This window comes from Hippocampus bargibanti, linkage group LG08 (genome assembly GCF_051943395.1).
Source record: "Hippocampus bargibanti isolate YZ-2025 linkage group LG08, ASM5194339v1, whole genome shotgun sequence".
Classification (NCBI taxonomy): Eukaryota; Metazoa; Chordata; class Actinopteri; order Syngnathiformes; family Syngnathidae; genus Hippocampus; species Hippocampus bargibanti.
Window position 1 is genome coordinate 2,144,971 of NC_142741.1, and position 23,647 is coordinate 2,168,617.

At 40.1% G+C, this 23,647-nt stretch overlaps 1 protein-coding gene across 1 annotated transcript in view; it reads right to left on the reverse strand.

Moving 5' to 3' along the window:
* Window positions 1–19,438, reverse strand: part of kcnh7b (potassium channel, voltage gated eag related subfamily H, member 7b) — a 43,181-nt gene extending 23,743 nt beyond the window's left edge. Inside the window, exons 1-5 of the mRNA XM_089002455.1 lie at window positions 19,348–19,438; window positions 17,449–17,679; window positions 4,011–4,166; window positions 1,450–1,887; window positions 479–690 (exon numbers count right to left, since the gene is read on the reverse strand). Of these exons, the coding sequence (XP_088858581.1) occupies window positions 479–690; window positions 1,450–1,887; window positions 4,011–4,166; window positions 17,449–17,679; window positions 19,348–19,423 (1,113 nt within the window). The 5' untranslated portion in view covers window positions 19,424–19,438. The remainder of the gene's footprint in view (window positions 1–478; window positions 691–1,449; window positions 1,888–4,010; window positions 4,167–17,448; window positions 17,680–19,347) is intronic.
* Window positions 19,439–23,647: the final 4,209 nt, after the last annotated feature.

A 23,647-nucleotide genomic window follows, 5' to 3' on the forward strand; every position in this document is an offset into this window, starting at 1 on the left:
CATTCCTCAAGATGGTGAAAAAGAACACTACGTTCCTCATCAAGTGTTTAATGCTGATGAAACCGGTCACTCCATTCCATCAACGACCATCATAAAGGTCAATAAAATGACCATTGTACAGTAAGTACAGTTTATATCTTTAATCATAATACCATAGCACATTCATTATACATAAAATATGGTATATTTTGTGTAGTTTTAAGGCTTAGAAAATTAGAAAGTAGAAAAATATGTTTTATGGGGACCTGGGAACGCATTATTCTCATTTTAATGGTTTCCTGTTGGAAATAAATTTTTGGGATACACACTTTTCGCCTTACACACTGTCTGGGAACCAATTAAGTTCGTAAGCCAAGGAATTGTCATAACTGTATTATTATCTATTATGCTAATGAGGGAAGATGTTTTTTTTTTTTTTTTTTCAAGAAAAGACGACACGCGGATGACCGTCAAAACGAAAACCTCGCCAATGGCTCACCTGTGTGACTTTTTCGGTGACGTTGTGTGTCCTGTCTTTGACTTTTGGCGCGATGATGGTTTTCTCCGATGTCGGAGGAGAGTGAGTCTTCTTGTCGTTGCCTTCCGAGAAGGTGAGCGCGATCAAGGGGATCTTGTTGATGGTGCTGTACTTGTTGATGTTGGAATCCGACGTGGAGCCAAGCAGGCTGGATTTCACGTGGTTAAATGGACCTAATGAGAAAAAAAGACACACACACACAAATTATCTGTCTGTCTATCTATCGAGCTACTTACCCAGCTACCTATCCAGCTACCGACCTAGCTCTCTACTTACCTAGCTTGCTATCTACCTATCAACCTACGTATCTATCTACCTACCTATCTATCTATCTGCCTCACTAGCTAGGTATTTACCTGCCTCGCTAGCTATCTACCTGGCTAGCTATCTAGCTACCAAGCTAGCTACCTAGCTACCTGGCTAGCTATATAGCTACCTGGCTACCTATCTACCTGGATAGCTATCTAGCTACCAAGCTAGCTATCGATCTAGCTACCTATCTAGCTGGCTACCTATCTAGCTACCTATATCTACCCACCAAGCTACCTATCTAGCTACCAAGGTAGCTGGCTACGAAGCTACCTATCTGTCTAGATACCTATCGAGCTACCTATATCTACCCACCAACCTACCTATCTAGCTATCAAGCTAGCTAGCAAGCTCACTATCTATCTAACTCCTATCTAGATAGTACCTAGCTTTGTTTGCTTTGGCCTGGAGAGTCAAGTTCACAATTTGCTTCAATGATATCTGTCGCTATGCTATCTAGCGTCCGAAATAGGACTAATGTCTGAACCCTGATTGTAACGCCCCCCGCCACACTTTTCAGTCTTATTCCAATGCAAAAAAATATATATATATATATAATAATCGGCTTATATGGGGGCCACTACGGTATTCTCGCGCATGAATGGACAGACGAACACGGATACCTTCATTTGTATGGCGGTCCCTGAAAATGCTTTTGGAACTCGAACTGTAGCCTTCAATCTCATGGACAGAGGACGCCCGTCTCATGCTGCTGACGCTTCCTCTCGGGAAGGTGTTGGACAAGGAGGACGACGACTGGTGCACCTCCGTCTGGTAAATCTTCTCCCATAGCAATTTGGGGGACGAATGGTCGAGCGGTTCGGGGGCCACGCTAGCCTGGGAGGAATGGCGGCTTGAGCTGATGAGGGCGTGGGTGTCGTTAGCCTCCGTGGGACTGCAGATGCTCTTAGTGGGCGAGGGGAAACTCTGCAGGGCCAGCGAGTCCTCGTTGTCTTTGGGCGAGTCCACCATCACTGCGTCGGGGTCCTCTTGTGGAAGCGATTGCTTGTTGGTATTCATCAGGCTCAAGGCAGCTTGGCGGAAGCGGAAAAATCGACTCCCTAAAAACAGGACGGGAATTTACAGTACAGTGATACCTTGGCTTACAAACTTAATTGCTTCCCAGGCAGAGTGTAAGGTGAAAAGTGTGTATCCCAAAAAATAATTTCCCATAGGAAACCATTAAAATGAGAATAATCCATTCACAGGTCCCCATAAAACATTTTTTTTTACTAAATAAGCCTTAAAACTACACAAAATAAACCTTATTTTATGTATAATGAATGTGCTATAGTATTATAATTAAAGAAATAAACTGTACACGATAATAAAGTGGTTTTTTTAACCTTGTGTTGGTCGTTGATGGCTTGATGGAATGGAGTGACCGGTTTTATCAGCATTAAACACTTGATGAGGAACGTAGCCTTGTTTTTTAGCCATATTGGGGAATGATCCCTTGTAGGTGCTTTCTCTGCCATAATTTTACCTAGTTCCTCATCAATTGTGTTCTCTTTAGCTGGGTTGATAGCTTTTTGCATCAAGTGTACAGATGGCTTGTGCGGGTTATTTGTGGAGCCTGATTGTTGGGAATTTTAACCTTGCAGTCTACACAAAGTTGAAACGAGTCCAAATGTCACTGTTTTCTATCCATTTGCTCACACTCTCCCTGTCTCTGCCTGTCTCTTTAATGTTTAAACCAGCTCCCCTCACTGCTGCGTTCTTGACCAATCACGTGGCTTTAACCGAAGACTGGGGGGCGGGGAATAGAGGACCAAATGACACATCACTCATTGTGACAGCTTTGAAAAATAGTTTGTATGCCAAGGTAAAATGTTCATAAATGTAACGTTCTTAAACCGAAAAGTTAGTAAGCCAAGGGCTTCGTAAACCGAGGTATCAATATCACTTTAAATGTCCAAGTCACGGGGGAGGGAATTTTAATGGCGGGGAGTGAACGCGGCGCTGGGGAAAATCCATTTCTCATGCATTTTAGCACGCTAATTGAAGTCAGATCGGAAAAGTGAAACTTTTGACTCATTAACAATAGAATAGTCGAGCGAGAACGGGGGGGGGGGGGGGATGAAAGTGAACCCTTGTGAGCCGTCGTCTCCCAGCATCCTTCTTGCATACATAAATAATAACTTTCCATCTGTTTCCATACCCTACGCACGCTCATGTCAACACCCCCTTTAAAAGCGTTTAACAAAGCTCGGAAACTACTGGAGAGAAAGAAGCTTATAGATTTTCCAGTCTGAGATGAAACACCTGAAGGGATCCACCCACCGGCCATGGCTACTTTGAAATGTATTACAGTGAGACCTCAACTTACAAACACCTCAACTTACAAGCTTTTTGTCTTACAAACGTCAAATTTATGAAAATTAAACCTTATAATAAGCACTATTTCCATAATACACACCCACCACGGCTGGCGGAGTGATCTTCGGCGGAAGCACACGACCGAACAGCACCAGAGGTTAAGTTACCATATGGAAGATCGATGAGAAGGTTTCTTCAGCCGTCATCTGTACATTTTCCCTTGGCATACAAACTATTTTTCGGGATACACACGTTGCGCTGTACCTTTTGATGAGAAAGTCCTATTCAAACCATCTATTTTCTTTTGCTAGGGGAGTAAAAGAAGCGATTTTCATAAAACAGCAAAACCCTTCACTAAATCACCATGGTGGGGTGAGACTCAATTTGGATCATTCCTACAACCGACTTCTTAGGCAACATAGGCTTAGTTATGCTGATGAGGTGATACCAGATCAAATGGGACAATCAGGCCAGTCATAGACCCCATACTCAGGAGTCACAATTGAAGTAATCAGTCGAGACAATCAGTGTAGCCGCAGGGAGTAGTCCTCCGCTCCCCCAGACCTGAGAGCAGGGACCGACCCTAGCAGAGCCTGGCATCGCCGCATCTGGACAGTAGGGATATGTATAGGGCCAGCAAAAGATTTTAGTTTGCTGACGAAGCTTCTAAGATAAGAAGCGAAACGTCCGCCACCTTCAAAGAAGTCCAGATGACTGCTGAAGAAACCTTCTCATCGATGGAACACTCCTGTGCGACTGAGAGCTCACACAGACGTATTACCCTGTATCTTTTTTATTTTTTTAGCCTTTGCCGGAATATTTTCACGGGATTATATCCCAGCGCGAGAGTTAAGTGAGTACTCACTTTGATCAGACTTTGTGGGCGAGGCTGGGCTTATCTTCTCTGCGGAGTTGTCACTCCCCTCGTCCAAAACGTAATCAAAATTCAGGATGAACATCATCACGACGCCCTCTTCGTTCTTCACCGGGATGATGTGAATGTTACATTGGAAATCGGATCCTGGGAAAAATAATAAAAAAAAATAGGAGAGTGAGAAAATATGATGACAACAAACACTTGACCCATGTATTACCCGAAGGAAAAAAAACTTTCATCTGCTTCCCTGTGGATCTTTGATGGAGGAAAAAAAATGGAGGAAGACTTGATCTGATTTAAAGGTCAATGCCTTGCATGTCAGAGTGCATGAAAATAACTGAGCTCGGCCCTCCCGGGGTTGGGGGGGTTTCGACGTCCTTGTATAGTGATACCTCGGTTTACGAACCCCTTGGCTTACGAACATTCCGGTTTACAAACGTTAAATTTATGAAAATGTTACCTTGGCGTACAAACTATTTTTAGGGATACACACAGAGCTGCCACAATGAGTGATCTGCCCGTTCTCCTAACAACAAAATGGCAGCCGACTGTTTTTGTCCTCTATTCCCCGCCCCCAGTGTTCGGTTAAAGCCACGTGATTGGTCAAGAACGCAGCAGTGAGGCGGGGTTGGTTTAAACATTAAAAAGATGGGCAGATGACAGTGAGAGAGTTTCAACTTTGATAGGCAGAGTGCAGACTGCAAGGTCAAAATATGCAATCAATCAGGCTCCACAACCCAGCTATCAACCCAGCTAAACAGAACACAATTGATGAGGAACTAGATAAAATTATGGCAGAGAAAGCACCCACAAGGGATCATTCCTCAAGATGGTAAAAGAAGAAGGTTACGCTCATCATCAAGTGTTTAATGCTGAGGAAACCGGCCACTCCATTCCATTAAGCCATCAACGACCATCACAAAGGTAAATAAAACTACTTTATTATCCAGTACAGTTTATTCCTTTAATTATAATACCATAGCACATTTATTATACATAAAATAATGTATGTTTTTTTCTAGTTTTAAGGCTTAGAAAATTAGAAAATTATGTTTTATGGGGACCTGGGAACGGATTATTCTCGTTTTAATGGTTTCCCATGGGAAATACATTTTTGGGATACACACTTTTCGCCTTACACACTCTGTCTGGGAACCAATTAAGTTCGTAAGCCAAGGTACCACTGTATGCTTCTCTATCTTATCGGGATCTTAGAAATAAAATGTCATTCACGAATCCAGTTATTAGACACCAACGTAGTTGAATAGGATTGATCGCAAAGCCAAGGGAAGGATGCGAGCCAATCACGGAGATGGAGGGTGGGGGGTGGTTACAATTGCGCTCAAAGGAACAATCACGACAAGGGAAAAATCACGCCGGGCAGTCGAGCAGAAAAAGCAGCCAGGGTCTAAAATTAGACTTGAACCCGGAATATACTCAATTCATAAGTGAGAAGGATATATCAGGGAGCGGGGGCGAGGAAGGGGGGGGGGGGGGATAAGGCTACTAATGCCAAGCGACGTGTCATCACGCCAGTCGACTCACTGCAGCCGAAAAAAAAACAGCATTACAAGCACACAGTGAACCCTTGGATAATGCAAAAAAAGGCGCTTAGAAATAAAATGTATTATTATTATTATAGGGCCAGAGCTACCAGCAAAAATTTAGTTCGCTGAAGAAGCTTTTCGGATGAGTAGCGAAACATCCAACACCTTCAAAGAAGTCCAGATGACGGCTGTAGAAACCTTTTCATCGATGTTTTTTTTTTTTTAAATTTCCATTTCAAACTGTCCGTCAATAATGACAGACTTCAAATAATCACATTAAAAAAAGAGCATCCTCTCAATTTCCACTTGGGTGCGGTTCGCTGTCTCTCTTGTTTTGCTTTTTTGACCCAAAGAGGACACACACACACACACACACACACACACACACACACACACACACACACACACACACACACACACACACACACACACACACACACACACACACACACACACACACACACACACACACACACGTTCCCAGTGTTCTCTGTAATCTCCTCGGGGCTCAACAGACACCCTGCCAGTAGCATTCATTAGCAGTTTTAGACTCGCTGTCTGACTAAATATAACAAGCTCGCTCTCTCCATGCTAGGGTTGCGTTGGAAGGATTTTAATTTTTTTTTTTTTGCCATCAAAACTCCCAGAAGTGATGTCCTCACTGACGGTATGATAATGTGATTTGAAAGCGTTGTGGGCTAACAAAAAAAAATGTATTTTGGGGGATAGGGGGCTTAAGGTATCCCAAAACTGCCACAAAATGAGCTCGAAACTGGGCAGATTCAGAAAGTCCCGCCCACTTTCCGTGACGTCACACCAGGATAGTCCTTCACAAACTGCCTCGCTCCAGAATCAAAACAATGGCTTCAGATTCAGAGAAGATGCTTTCTTGTTTCGCATCCAGTTATGAATATGATTCAAATAGTTCTGAAGAGGAAAGCATAAATGTTTGCAATCGATTAAAGAAGTCCTTCTGACGTTTTATAGCATCTAAAATACCCAAAACATGCAGTATGATATTTTTAGTCAAATGCAAAACACCAATAAAAATGACTTAAAGTGTCCCAAAACTACTTCAAAATGACCTTGGAGATGCCGAGTTTCAGAAAGTCCCGCCTCTTTTGTTCGTGACATCACGCAAAGACGTCTTGTATTGCTCGAGAATCAAACCAATGGCTTCAGATTCGGAGAAGATGCTTTCTTGTTACTCATCCACGTATGAATATGATTCAAATAGTTCTGAAGAGGAAAGCATACATGTTTGCAATCGATTAAAAACTCCTCCCGTATCATTTTGAGTCGTCAGGACTCCAATGTAGCGTCCCAGAAAATGCACAAGATGGCGCTCAAGTTTCGTTGGAAATCGGCTGACTTGTCTGCTGGGAATCGGTGTCAACTAGTATCAAATAGTAGTCTTGGTGCAACACACAACGATTCACCATCACGTTATTTATGTTTTCCTTCTAATTTCACCATCAACACGGATCAACACGAAATTTACAGACCAAAAAAAGTACCCAAAATGCATTGTGTGTTGCTCTCTCGGTCAGGGGCGTTTCCTCCGTGACGTCACGTAGGGAATCGTCACCAACTAGAAAACAAGACTTCCTGAATATTCAGCGCGAGTCTTAAAAGGGAAAAAATAGCTATATGCGGTGGAATCTTTGTCAAATACACTCAGTCGAAGTCATTTAAAGTGATTTTACAAATTATGGACGCAACTTGTCCGGAGTTGTCGGTTGTCCTTTAAATGATATTCAATACACGCCATTTGTATTATGCGATTTGTCATCATTACAATTACAATCATATGACATTCATTGTTGCCCTCGTGCATCCCCAGATGAAAATGATTACGTTGGCCTGTTTTCTTTCCGGAAGAGGAAACAACAGCGCTGCTTAAAGGCTTAAGCGACGGGGGGGGTCGGCCACTCATCTGGTGTCCCGCTGAATGCCATCTTTGCCAAAACGCTTCAAACAGACGCCTTCCTTAGAGGTGTGAGAACACAACGATCAATCGCTCGATTGGATCTCGTCATATGCCGTCCGTCCCCAAAAAAAAAAAAAAAAAAAAAATTGGAGTGATTTCGCTGGGTTGCAAAAGTCTACACACCCCTTGTTTTAAGCGACAGGGCTTTGTGGCCTAAGATAAAATGAGAGGTGATCAGTTATTATTATTATTATTATTATTAGCTTTCTATCTATTTGAGTTACTTCCGGGTTGAGTGAACGCTGGCTGCCGCTGCTCACCCACAGAACTCATCCAGTGACTGTAAAGTGTCCTTGAGAGTTTTGAAAGGCGCTTAGAAATCAAATGTATTATTATTATTATTATTATTATTATTATGACAATGACTATTTTCATTTTCATTATTATTATTATTATTATTATTATTATTATTATTATGACTATGACTATTTATTTTTATTTATTTATTATTATTATTATTACTATTATTATTATTATTATTATTACAAAAGGCAAATGCTGCCCCTTGTGGAAGGGAAAAACATTGTCAGAGGCCATGGCCAGCGCTTTATCAGCACCCAAGCAGGAAAAAAAAAATCCCAAGCAAATCGGGATTGGCGCTCTACGTCATATTTCCAATTCCTGAATACATTTGTGAATGGCAGTGAATGAGTTAAATAAACTAAACTACTCGGGTGAATGAAATAGAAAAATGTTTTTTTGGGGGGCTGGGTTGGGGAAATAAAAATAGAAAGCCTACTAGAAAATCAGAAATCTGTTCATGGTTATTCTGAGCCACTTTCAACAAAAGTAAACATTGAAATGATGATTTTTTTTTTTTTACTTGGCCTCACAATGGCGCTTGATATTGAAGCGATTCATCTTTCGTGTCATCTTTTTAGCTCGTAAAAAACAGATTTTGTAATTATTAATGGCGTCCCGTTCAATAATAACCTTATCAGCAATACCGACTTGTCATCCTTTAATTGCCTGAGCAGATACGCAGCAGAGTCGACGCGTTCAGGGAGGTCGGGAAATAATCAATTCAATCAATCTTACAGTCTAATTGTGTTTACAAGTGCCAGAAAGGCTCACAAAATGGGTGACAAATACACCAACAAACTAAACAAAAACAAAATCCTTCGACGTATCTTCATATGAATGAACTCCTGGCTTCCTTTTCATGATGGACGTTTCATTACTGTTCATTCTATTTCCACAATCAATTATTCAAAACGTCGCTGCGACATGAAGGGATCTTTTGAGACAGTGACACACGGGCCCTCCAATAATGCCGCTGTTGTTGTTGTTTGTTTTTTTGAAAGTTAACGATATTAAATTCATCACCTGGGGAATTCATTTTGAATATTGCATTCGCTTACAACAGATTAGAACAATTAGGTGTTTTCGTTTTACCTTAAGCTGCGTAGCATGCTAAACGTTGAATGTATGAATAATATATGAATTGTATATAGATAGCTAGCGAGCTAGATTATAGAGAAGATAGCTAGATAGATAGAAAGTGAGCTAGCGAGCTAGATAGATAGCTAGCTGGCTAGCTTGACAGATAGCGAACTAGTGAACTAGCTAGCTAGATAGAGAGCTAGCTGGCGAGATAGACAGCTAGCTAGCAAGAGAGAGAGAGAGAGAAATATAGTTAGATAGCTAGATAGACATTTAGCTAGCTCGATAGATGGATAGCTTGATAGTCCGATAGATAGCTTAATAGATAGCTCGATAGATAGACACCTAGCTGGATAGATAGCGAGCTAGCGAGCTAGATAGATAGCTAGCTCGGTGGCTAGCTTGACAAACAGCGAACTAGTGAACGAGCTAGCTAGATAGACAACTAGCTGGCGAGATAGACCTGCTAGCTAGCAAGAGAGAAATATAGATAAATAGATAGATAGACATTTAGCTAGCTCGATAGTCCGATAGATAGCTCAATAGATAGATAGCTAGCTAGGTACCTAGCTGGATAGATAGCTCGCGAGCGAACTAGCTGGATCGAAAGCTCGCTGGCGAACTAGCTCACTTGATAGACAGCTAGCTAGACAGACAGACAGACAGACAGATAGTTAGGCTAGCTCGATAGATAGATAGCTCGATAGCCAGCCAGCTAGCTAAATATCTAGCTCGCTAGCAAACTAGCTAACTTGATAGACATACAACAGTCACTCTCACATTCACACCGAGAGACAATTTGGTTAAACAGCTAGCTAGCTAGCTAGATAGATAGATAGATAGATAGATAGATAGATAGATAGATAGATAGATAGATAGATAGATAGATAGATAGATAGATAGATAGATAGATAGATAGCCAGCTAGCTTGCTAAATATCTAGCTCGCTAGCAAACTAGCTAACTTGATAGACATACAACAGTCCCTCTCACATTCACACCGAGAGACAATTTGGTTAAACAGCTAGCTAGCTAGCTAGCCAGCTAGTATTTCTCCCCTTGACCACATCTTTAGTGCAGTAGTGTGAATTGTGTTGTACATTTTTTAAGGCCATCCCCCAATCAGCTGTGATGTATTTGTGCTCTCATATTAATCTGCATAAGCCGATCCGCTTCAGGTAGAAACATGGGTAATAACGCTTGAGCCTTGATCTCGTTTTTTCCGGTTGCTTCTCTTCTACCATGGTTCAACCCATGGCGGGGGGGGGGGTTATTATTATTTTTTTTTTTACACATTACGGCCCCATACGGATCGTCGCCCGCTGGCGAATTCATTTAATGAATTCTGACAAGTTTTAGGTCCATCCAGGGCTGTCGGTTTTCAGCCAATACGCATGTTGTTCCCGATGCGTGAAGGCTAAGCTAGCACTTTGTGTTGAGTCTTTGGCCATTGCGGCCATATCGAACCATCTTGGAGCTAACGCGCGCTGGCCTAATTTCGTCTTCAATCAGTGTCAGCGAAGACATGGGGGGGGGGGGGGGGATAACTCGCAGCTCAATCCACATTACATTTGTGCTAGATTGAATTGATTGAATCGGGGTGTTTTTTTGTTTTTGAGTTGGTGTCCTCGCGTTACGTCACTGAAGGAACGCCCCTGACCGAAAAAAAGGACACATTGGAGCAGTCCTTCCATCACGTCAATGCATTTTGCTGTACTTTGTTTGGTCTGAAAACTTCGTGTCGCACCAAAAAGAGGCAGAATATGGCGACAAAGCTCCGTGTAAGGAATTAATCAGCCTGTGGAAATGGGCTGATTAATTCCTTACACGGAGCTTTGTCGCCATTTTCTGCCTCTTTTTTTGGTGCTACATTCCCCCACCCCCTATTGTTTCAAAATGGCACGGAATAAATTATTTAATCGATTGCAAACTTTCATTACGACATTAAAGGAGAACCGACGCCTCCGGACAAGTTGTGTCCATATATTGTAAAATCACTTCAAATGACTTCTACTGAACGTATTTTACAAAGATTCCACCGCATATAGCTATATTTTACATTTTATCTATTTGAATCATATTCATAACTGGATGAGTAACAAGAAAGCATCTTCTCCCAATCTGAAGCCATTGTTTTGATTCTGGAGCAAGGCAGTTTGTGAAGGACTATCCTGGCGTGACGTCACGAATAAGGGGGCGGGACTTCCTGAATCTCCCCAGTTGCAAGCTCATTTTGTGGCAGTTTTAGGACGTGTTTTGGGTATTTTAGATGCTATCAAACGCTTTTCTGATGTCAGTTAGGAACCAAAAAAAATGGTGTCATTTGACCTGAAAGGTCAAACGATGACACGGTATTACTTTTGAATGTCACGAGTGCGGCAGGCTGCTTTCTGCTGCTCGTTTGCAAGTCGCTCCTCAGCGTGCGGGAAATCCTCGTGAAAACGTGATGTCGGGATTTGACGAAGCGATGGGCGGCCACAAAGCCATGATTCTTCTCAATGAGGAGGGGGGGGGGGGGGGATGTTAAGCTGCTTAACGCTTCAAAATAAAAGTAGCGTCGGGGACTTCGGGAAGGCACGGGAGCCGCCATTTTACTTTACTTTTCGATCTGTCTTTCCGTGGACAGTCGAGCGAGGCTAGCAAATAGCAAATACCCAAACTTCTTCCACCCATAATCGATGTGATAAATGCTTTCCCTCAATGGCCGTATGAAGCGATGGCGTTTCAACGGGTGTAACAAGACTTAGCGCAGCCGCGGCGAGTCTTCACCAAAGGAAGCCGACACCGAGTGAAGTGAAATGGATAATGACTACATAACAGCGGCGGCGGCGGCTTAGCTAACCGCGCCGAATGATCTGGCGGCACGTGCGGGTGCAGGGTTTCATAGGAGGCTCCCTACCGTGAGGGGTGGGGGTCTCGAGTAGCATGGAGACGCCTTGCACGTACATTGAGGAAGAAAACGTTTGCGCCGGACCACATTTTGCGTGCATAAACTACAAAAACAGCGTTTCTATTTTCATATGCAGCGTTTGATGGGGGGGGGGGGTTATAATGCCCTAACAGTGAGACGATTCTACGCTCAAAAGATTTATTTTTAAGTCGATTATGATGCGACGGGATGGGATGAACGGACAGAGGGACCAACCGAATGACAAAGATAGAATTATGTGCTAGCTAAAGCTACATAGCTAATAGTAATAATGATAATAATACATTTCATTTATAAGCGCCTTTCAAAACTCTCAAGGTTACTTTACAGTCACAGGATAAGTTTTTCTGTGACTCTGTTCTGATTCGGAGAAGATGCTTTCTGGTTATGAATATGATTCAAATAGTTCCGAAGAGGAAAGCATACATGTTTGCAATCGATTAAAAAAGTCCTTCCGTGTCATTTTGAGGCGTCTGGACTCCAATGTAGCGTCCCGGAAAATGCACAAGATGGCGCCCAAGCTCCGTTGGAAATGGACTGATTTGTCTGTTGGGAATTTGTGTCAACTAGTATCAAATAGTAGTCACGGCGTTATTGATGTGTTTTCCTTCTAATTTCGCCATCAACGCGGATCAACACGTAGTTTTCAGACAAAACAAGGTACCCAAAATGCATTGTGTGTCGCTTTCTCGGTCAGGGGCGTTCCTTCCGTGACGTAACGTGACCAAATTCAAAAACAAGACTTCCGGAATATTCGGCGCAAGTCTTAAAACGTAAAATCTAGCTACACGCGTTGGAATCTTATTAAAATACGCTCAGTAGAAGTCATTTGAAGACATTTTACAAATTATGGACACAACTTCTCCGGAGACGTCGGTTGTCCTTTAAGTGAAAATGAAAAAAGACATTTTTGCACATCATCTGGCAGTGAATGAGTTTAACACACAAAAATAAATACGTGAATAAAATTAAATAAATGATATACATTATAAATAAATTAATTAATAATATACAGTAAAGTCTCGTTATATCGATATTCAAGGGAGTCCGAAAAAATATCGATATAACCGGGACTATCGATATATCCGACCCTATTTGCATGTAATTTTCTCCGTGCGTGCATAGAAATAGTATCGATATAACCGGGACTATCGATATATCCGATATCGATATAACGAGACTTTACTGTAATAATAAAAATAATAAATTAAATAAATCAAAAATGCAACTTCCTTTTTTTCATTTTGGTTCACACCTCGTCCTTGGCAGAGGTCCTCCGCTCTAATCTAGTTTCATGTGCTTCGTATCATGTGCGTGATTCGTGACAAGCATTAGGTGGAGGCTAGATGTAAAGAGGGGTGGGGGAGGGGCTTTAGCGTGAAATAAAATAAATAAATAAATCGACTGATCTGAACGCAATGCGATTGCCGGCAAATGTGGCGGCGAGCGGAAAACACGTCGCTGAGCCGCGCGCGGTTGGGTTGCTTTGCCTTGAAATCGCATATTCGCCGATTGTAGTAAATCATCCTGTGCGCAGACTCCCCCCCCCCCCCCGATATACCTCCAGTTTAATGCATTTGCTCTGTAAGCCGCCCGCTGCTCCGCCGTCTACGCCGCTGTCAGGCCTGCCATCTTTATTCATGAGCGCACATGCGCCGTCCGTCTCAACTCCTCGGAGAAAGTCTTAAAGGACAACCGACACCTCCGGATAAGTTGCGTCCATAATTTGTAAAATGACTTCTACTGAGCGTATTTTACAAAGAGTCCACCGCATATAGCTATATTTTACCTTTTAAGATTCAGGAAGTCTTGTTTTCGAGTTGATGACGATGCCTGACGTGACGTCACTGAAGGAACGCCCCTGACCGAGAAAGCGACACACAATGCATTTTGGGTACTTTTTTTTCATCTGAAAACAGTGTTGATGGCAAAATTAGAAGGAAAACACATAAATAATGCGATGGTGACTCGTCGTGTGTTGCACTAAGACTACTATTTGATACTAGTTGACCCAAATTCCCAGCAGACGAATCAGCCCATTTGCAACGGAGCTTGGGCGCCATCTTATGCATTTTCCGGGATGCTACATTGGAGTCCAGACGCCTCAAAATGATACGGAAGGACTTTTTTTTTTTAATCGATTGTGACGTGACGTTCCTGCCTTGGGTGTTTGGTGTAATTGTCTCGCGTGTTTCCGTGCCTATTTTTTTCCCTCTCCGTGTGGCTCACGGTTTCTTTCCTCCTGATGAAGAAGAAGCAGGAAGGGGTTAGGGCGGAGGTGGTTCAGGGGCTGATGGGAGATTAAACATGTATCCATAGCCTAGAATCTAATCAAACTCGCAATTAAACATTTAAAAATCCGCCTTTGTACGATTAAATAAAATATCACGGCATTTTCACTTTCATACATGAGTCTCCGGAGAGATGAGCTTACGGTGGCGCTAACAGGGGAGGGGTTTGAACGATGAATTCGAATTCAAATCGACATTGTTAAACAGTAGGCTGCCATTTTGAAAATCGCCATTTTGAATATCGCAAATTAGGGAGAATTTTGCGCGGGTCCAAATGTGTTGAAAACTCAAACAGAAGTGGCGATACTTCTCAAAAAGCATTTCTTCTTTAATCGGAGTTCATTCGTCATTTCTTTGACCATATTTTCCGGTGTATATGGCGCACCAAAACGCCTTGATTTTCATCAACATCCGACTTACGTTCCAACCAAAGTCAAAATGGTCGTAAGTTGAAATCCATTCAAAATGTCGAATAGAGACCCGGAGGCTAAATGATTCTCAAACTCTCCCTCTTAAAATGTTAAAAATAGGGTCTGGAGGTTTTGGTTGCAAGTATGGGTGGTCGTAAGTCAAGCCGGTCGTAAGTCAGATGTTACCTGTATATATTTATATATATATGGAAAACTTTTCATTCATTGAAGGTGTGCCTTATAGTCTGGTGCGCCTTATATATGGAAAAAATGTGAAAATTCACCATTTATTTGATGCACAAAGCTATCAACCCAGCTAAACAGAACACAATTGATGAGGAACTAGGTAAAATTATCGCAGAGAAAGCACCTACGAGGGATCATTTTTCAAGATGGTGAAATAAGAAGGCTACGTTCCTCATCAAGTGTTTAATGCTGATGAAAGCGGCCACTCCATTCCATCAAGCCATCAACGACCATCACAAAGGTAAATAAAACCACTTTATTATACAGTACAGTTTATTTCTTTAATTATAATACCATAGCACATTTAATATACATAAAATACGGTATATTGTGTGCAGTTTTAAGGCTTATTTAGTTGAAAATTATGTTTTATGGGGACCTGGGAACGGATTATTCTCATTTTAATGGTTTCCTATGGGAAATTATTTTTTGGGATACACACTTTTCGCCTTAAACATTCTGTCTGGGAACCAATTAAGTTCGGAAGCCAAGGTTTTACTCCGGTGTGCCTTATACACCGGAAAATACAGTATTTTTATTTCATTTAGTCGCAAAAAAAAATATGTGAGCACCTCTGATGATTATTCTTTGAAGGTGCGCCTTATATATATATATTTTTTTTTTTAAATACTCCATACATTGGGGGGTGCGCCTTATACTCCGGTGCACCTTATACACTGGAAAATATGGTATTTTGATTTCATTTACTCGCAAAAAAAAATATGTGAGTACCTCTGATGATTATTTTTGGAAAGCATTTTTAGTGAAATGTGAAAATACACTATTCATTGTGGGTGGGCCTTATACACCAAAAAATATGGTAACTTCATCGCCAACTTCATCTCATATTGAAATTTGAGTATATTTGGACGCCATGGCATGTTGACCACAAAAAAAAAATCCGACTGGCATGAATTGATCCCTCGGGTGCACCATTGATGGCGCGGCGGTAATACGCAGCGAATGAATGACAAGTAGAGAGCGACGTTATTGTCGGAGCCAACGCGCCTCTGCATGAACCGAAGGCATTTCTACGCAAAGCCGGCCGGAGCCGTCACATGCACGGCAATATTCCGGATTAGTCAAGTGATCCGTGCTCTAATCAAGCTACTGTGTGCTGTGTGCTGAAAACAACATGGCTGCTTTGGAGGGATCCCATTGAATGCGCCAAACGATTCACTTATGTGACTCTCACAGTGATAATTGTCATCAATAACACGTGCAGGTGTACCCGTTGCTCGCCGGCCATAATTTGATCGCGTCACAATAGAAATATGATAGAAATATGGGGGATATTTTTGAGCAAGGTTTTTTCTTGTAGATACTGTAAAATGTGTTAATCCAACATGAGTAAACACCTCTTTACATTTAAAGGGGGGGTCAGCAATGAATAAAAATATATATATATATACAGACATAAATAAACAAATAAACTAACAAACATCAAATTACAGTACGATATTTAACTTTTATCTATCTAGCACAATCCATCTAGTTAGCTATCTACCTCTCGCTAGCTATCTACCTACCTTGCTAGCTATCTACCTACTTCCCTCGCTAGCCATGTACCTACCTCGCTAGCTATCTACCTACCTTACTAGCTATCTACCCACCTCGCTAGCTAACTACCTCGCTAGCCATGTACCTACCTCGCTATCTATCTACCTTTCTATCCACCTACCTAACTAGCTATCTACCCGCCTACCTAGCCAGCTATCAACCTATCTATCCACCTCACTCGCTATCTACCACACTAGCTATCTACCTACCTCGCTAGCTATCTACCTTTCTATCCACCTACCTACCAACTAGCTATCTATCCACCTCCCTAGCTAGATATCTACCTATTCGCCTCCCTAGCTAGATATCTACCTATCTATCCGCCTCGCTAGCTATCTACCACACTAGCTATCTACATATATCGCTAGCTAGCTACCTTTCTACCCACTTCCTACCTACCTAGCTAGATATCTACCTATCTATCCACCTCGCTAGCTATCTACCACACTAGCTATCTACCTACCTCGCTAGCTATACACCTATCTATCCGCCTACCCAGCTAGCGATCAACCTATCTACCCACCTCGCTAGCTATCTACCACACTAGCTATCTACATATCTCGCTAGCTATCTACTTTCTATCCACCTACCTAGCTAGAAATGTACCTATCTATCCACCTACCTAGCCAGCTATCAACCTACCTAGCCAGCTATCAACCTACCTAGCGAGCTATCTACCTATCCACCTACCTAGCTACCTATCTAGCTAGCTAACTATCTAGCTAGCTAACTATATATAAATCAAATATTCACATATCCGGGTTGAGTGAACGCTGCCGTGTGCCTGCCGCTGCTCACCCGCAGAAAAAATATCCTGTGACTGTCCTTGAGAGTTTTGAAAGGTGCTTATAAATAAAATGTATTATTCTTATTATTATTGTTGTTGTTGTTATTGTTATTCCCAATGTGTTAGCGTCAGTCGAGCGTATGTAAGGACACCGAGCGATGACCGCGGCTCGCCTATCGAGGTGTTTACGTTGAGGGGTGAGAGTAAGCGATACGCGGCTTAATAGCGACGCTTCGCTCACGACAACAATATCAAATGACTCTGACGTGACGTCGGCAACTCACCGTCCTTGCGGTAGTAGGTGATCTCCACCTTGCGCTCCTCGGAGCCCCGGAGAGCCTGGCCCACCTGGCCGATGGCTTCCGTATCCGTGTGCTCGCCGTGGAGGAAGTCGCAGGTACACGCTTTCTGCATGATGTCCGGCCTGGAGAAACCCGTCATTTCGCAGAAGCCGTCGTTGCAGTAGATGATGGCACAGTTTTCCACCCTGGCGTTGGCAATCACAAATTTACGGTCTGTAATGTAGGAAAGGGGTGTTAGGGGGGGGGGGGGGGGGGGGGGGGGGGGCAGGAAACAGAAATGTGAGAGCACTGACCTGACCTTGGAGGTGCTCAATGGTCATTAAGATGCTACCTTCACTCCCAGAGGGGGAAAAAAAAACTACAAGTAACCATCTCAAACATGGCCGCCCATACTAAAATAATTATAATATTAATATGACTACTACTAATAATAATAAGAATTCTCAAACATGACCGCCCATACTAAAATAATAAGAATAGTAATACTAATAATTATAAATCTCAAACATGGTGGCCCATACTAAAATAATAGCGATAATAACAGTAATAATAAAAATAATAATAATAAATCTCAAACATGGTGGTCCATACTAAAATAATAATAGCAATAATAATAGTAATAATAATAAATCTCAAACATGACCGCCCATACTAAAATAATATTAATAATCATCATCCTCATCATAACAATAAATCTCAAACATGGCCGCCCATACTAAAATAATGGGTAATAATAATAATAATCATCATAAATCTCAAACATAGCTGCCTATAGTAAAATAATAGTAATAATAATAAATCTCAAACATAGCTGCCTATACTAAAATAATAGTAATAATAATAATAATAAAACATCTCAAACTTTGCCGCCCATAGTAAAATAATCATAATCTCAAACATGGCCGGCCCATGCTAAAATAATAATAATAAAAAAAATAACAATAATAATTGTAAAACATCTCAAACATGGCCGCCCTTACAAAAATAATAATAACAATAAATCTTAAACATGGCCGCCCATACTAAAATAATGGTTAATAATAATAATAATCATAATAAATCTAAAACATAGCTGCCTATAGTAAAATAATAGTAATAATAATAATAATAATAAATCTCAAACATAGCTGCCTATACTAAAATAATACTACTACTACTACTAATAATAATAAAACATCTCAAACATTGCCGCCCATACAAAAATAATAATAATAAATCTCAAACATGGCCGTCCATACTAAAATAATAACAATAAATCTTAAACATGGCCGCCCATACTAAAATAATGGGTAATAATAATAATAATCTTAATAAATTTAAAACATAGCTGCCTATAGTAAAATAATAGTAATAATAATAATAATAAATCTCAAACATAGCTGCCTATATTAAAATAATACTACTACTAATAATAATAATAATAAAACATCTCAAACATTGCCGCCCATAGTAAAATAATCATAATAAATCTCAAACATGGCCGCCCGTGCTAAAATAATAATAATTAAAAAAAAAACAATAATAATTGTAAAACATCTCAAACATGGCCGCCCTTACAAAAATAATAATAGTAATAATAATAATAAATCTCAAACATGGCCGTCCATACTAAAATAATAATGATAATAATAATAATAATAATAATAATAATAATAATAAATGTCAAACCTGGTCACCTAAACTAAAATAATAATAGTAATAATAGAAATAATAGTAATAATAATAGTAACAATCGTAATAATAGTAAGAAGAGTAAAAATAGGAACAATAGTAATAATAGTAATCATAATAATAATTTCTTGTTCTGATTTTTTTTTTACTTTTCACGTTTTTTTTTTGCTATTTGCTCCCCAATGTTACATTGCGGCGAACGATACTCACTCTGGCCCTCGAATTTGCGGATGATGATCCCAAGGAAGGTATTTTGCGGAGCGACGTGTCCTCTTCTCACCGGCATGTTGACTGACTGGCAGGCAAAATCTCCCGCAGGGAGGAGAACTTACAGATGTTGCCCGTTCGCCGTGCCCTCTTCCCGCGTCAGCATGCTCCGCTCGGGTTCGCTGTGAGATTCCTTCTTTCCTTTCCTTCACTTTCAATGACCTTCCCCACTCGTTTTATCCCGCGTGGATGCAAGAGCAGGCGAAGGCTTCCTCTCCGTCAAGCCGCGCGCCCTCGCTCGGCGTCGCTCCATTTAATTGCATTTGGCCGAGCATCTCGCATTTAGGGAGGGGGGGGGGGGAGGAGAGGAGGAGAAGCAAGAGGAGGAGGGATGGGGGAGGGGGGGGGGAGAGAAAGCGATCCCGAGGTCCGCGGCGACGGCGGCGGACGGACGAGTGCGGGCGCGTTTTTGCCGAGACTGGTCGATGATGCGTCCCAGTCTGGTGACGTCTCTCCCAAAGGGGGGCTTAGTTGCCTCCACCACGACCACGCGAGTCCCACCCTGGTGTCGGGTAGGATTATCTGCATCCCTGGATGGGGGGTCGTGGGGGGGGGGGGGGGTAAAAAAAGTGACATGAAAAGGAATGACATTTCACTTTGATTAGCATGCCAGTGCATACGGCAACTTTCTATTATCATATCTATAATAATAATAATAATAATAATAATAAACAATAAATAAAGAAACACATAGACACATTAATATATAAAGACACAAATACACAAATACTTATGGTAAATAAACAAATAATATATCATAATTAATAATAATAATATGATAAAATGATGACATAATAATAATAATAATAAATGACAAAAATAAAATAAAATAATATGAATAATAATAAAATAAACAAATAATAATTAAACAAACTAATAAAACAATAAAATAAACAAATACATGCTTACATATATAAATGAATAATTAACAATAATACAATGATAACATAATAATAACAGTAATAATAACAATATAATAAAACAAAACTAGCACAAAAAAAACAAAATAAACACTGCCAATAAATAAACAAATAATACATAATAATTAATAATAATACTAAAAAGATGAAATAATAATAAAAAAGAATAAAAAATAAGAATAATAAGAATAAAATAAACTAATAAATAAAACAATAAAATAAAACAAATACATACATGTATTTGTTTATGTACTTACATATATAAATGAATAATTAATAACAATAATACAATGATAACATAATAACAGTAATAATAACAATATAATAATAAAACAATGAAATATAATGAACAAAAATAAAATATTAATAAATAAAACTACAAAATAAACACTACCAATAAATAAACAAATAATGCATAATTAATAATAATAATACTAAAAAGATGAAATAATAATAAAAAAGAATAAAATAATAATAATAAGAATAAGAATTAAATAAACTAATAATAATTAAATAAACTAATAAATAAAACAATAAAATAAACAAATACATACATACATAAATGAATAATTAACAATAAAGTAATAACAATAATACAATAACATAATAATAACAGTATAATAAATAAAACAATGAAATACAATGAACAAAAATAATAAAATAATAATAATAAATAAAACTATAAAATAAACACTATGAATAGATAAACAAATAATACATAATAATAATAATAATACTAAAAAGATGAAATAATAATAATAAAAAAGAATAAAATAATAAGAATAATAAGATTAAAATAAATAATATAAATAATAAATAAAACAATAAAATAAACAAATACATATACATATATAAATGAATAATTAATAATAATAATACAATGATAAAAAATAATTATAGTAACAATAACAATATCATAAATAAATCAATAAACAAACTAATAAATAAACACAAAAATACACAAGTATTGTACACGTCGTTTATCCTTGGATGGATTTTGTCAGCCACCTGATCCGCTATGGTAACAAACATCCTAAATAAGTCACGAACAAACCGGTTCGTTGCTGCCAGGGTTGAACATCAATAATGCAGTTTGATTGTAAAAAATAAATAAAAATAAATACATGGAGCTCATTTATGAACGTGTCAACATGTAAAAGCTAACCCGACTTCAACATGGCGAGGCCAACCGTTACTTTAAGCCAGGGGTCGGGAACCTTTTTGACTAAAAGAGCTATAAATAAATCTAATATAAATATAAAATATTTAGAAATGTTTGTCAGTCAAAATGTCAGAATGTATTATTTAAAATAACTTTTTGATAATACTCACCATTAAGATGAATGTTTTTTTCCGTTTCCGCATGATTGTTAAAAAAAAAAAAAAAAAACCCAGCCAAACGATCGGAATGAAAGTCAACTAAAGGCGAAGTTACTGCTAGTTAGCCTGCACACTGTTCATTAGCTTCCACACGTCTCTCGCAGAAGTATATTGATGCTAACGTTAGCATGGGGCTTGTCACAGTGCCACTCATATTCAACTGTTTCATTCGTGGTATTGTTTCATTGCAAATTTGTCAGAGATGTTCGATCGGACACTGTGGACGAAGGCTCGGACCCAGAAAGATTGTCTTTTACTGCTGGCAGGGAACTTAGTCATTCATGACAGACGACCGAATTCTGACACCCTCTGCCAAGCTATTTATTGAGAGTATATGCAAATTTAAGTGATACATTAGTAAAACATAGTTTTCTTGATTAGAATACCACGCCCCTGGACGTTCTAAACACCAACATCTGTAAGCAATAACACATTGTCTCTTCCATGAACTGATAAATTAGTAACCTTGCTAATGAGCTCTTCCTGTGAAGGAGTTTCAAGTCGTAAATTATTTCGGTGATAAAGGAGTTTCCCAAGTCCTAAATTCTGTCCAAGGCCAGATCCTAGATGAAGATGGCACTTTAACTTGCTGTGTGTGTTGACCTCAGATTGACCCCAGGTTGTCTGTGCTTCAATTGTGCATTGGAGTCACACATGTTGACTAAGCATATAACAGCATGATAACTTCTGATTTTCCATCAAACGGCCAGCCAATCAAAATTGCGCTTTCAGCTAACTCCAGCCCAAACAGGAACAGCGAAAAAAAGCGAGAATATGTATTTAGTTTTAGCGCTGAGCCTTATCCAATCACCAAAAGAGCCATATATGGTCACGAGGCATAGGTTCCCGACCCCTTGCTTGAAGCTATTAGGACCGATGCGAGAAATCTCGCCGCCGTGGTTGCGTTTCTCACTTGAGGAAACATTCTTGATTCTAGCTGGCAGATATGCTGACTGGTCAAAAAAATAAAGCCAAGCGTGGCCACCGCGTGAGTTGAGGGCTGATACTTAGCGAGGGTGAAAGCAACCACGCCACCGCCCCGCTAACCCCTTTCTCGAGGAGTTGCGTGCTCTGAAGTAAACACATCCCGTCCACTTAAGACCAACGCGGTTGCTCATTTCACTGATGTCCTCTTGAATTTGCGAGAATCTCATGTGTCTTTTGTCTCTTCACTTTGACTTCCGAGTCTGTATAGGTTGAAAAGGAGATGTTGCGTCATCTTCAGAGAGTAGAGCTGATCACAAAACACCACAAGTTTATGTCCCGAAAACTACTTCAAAATGACCCCGGAAATAGCGAGTTTCAGAAGGTCCCGCCCCCTTGTTCGTGACATCACGCCAGGACGTCTTTGCCTTGCTCTAGAATCAAAACAATGGCTTCGGATTCGGAGAAGATGCTTTCTTGTTACTCATCCAAAAATAGAGTCCAAGATACTACGGCGTGTACTCATATTTCGGTGAGTGTGGCAGTGGGAAGGGGTAGGGGGAGGCAGGGCTGGCAGTGAAGAGAAAATTGTTCATCTTTTATCCTTCAAAAGGAAACAAGATGCAAGAAAATCCGCCCTTTCTTTTTTGTTTGTTTTTCTGTCTTTTGTTTGCAACAGAATGTATTTAGCATTCGCTAGTCTGCGCATCCATTAGTCATAATTGCTGCTCTTGGTCGTCCTATTTCGGAGTCGTTTATAAAAGGATGGCGCTTTAGTGAAGCCAACTCACGTATTTTTTTTGGTCTTTTTGATTTGCATGGATGGGAAAGGAGGAACGTTTTGTTTTCCATTCTGCGTTATAATAATAATAATCCATTTCATTTCTAAGCGCCTTTCAAAACTCTCAAATCAGTTTTCAGGGCGGGTTAAACATTAAAGAGACAGGCAGACGACAGTGAGAGAGTTTCATCTTTGATAGTTCAAAGGCAGAGTGTAGACTGCAAGGTTAAAATATCCC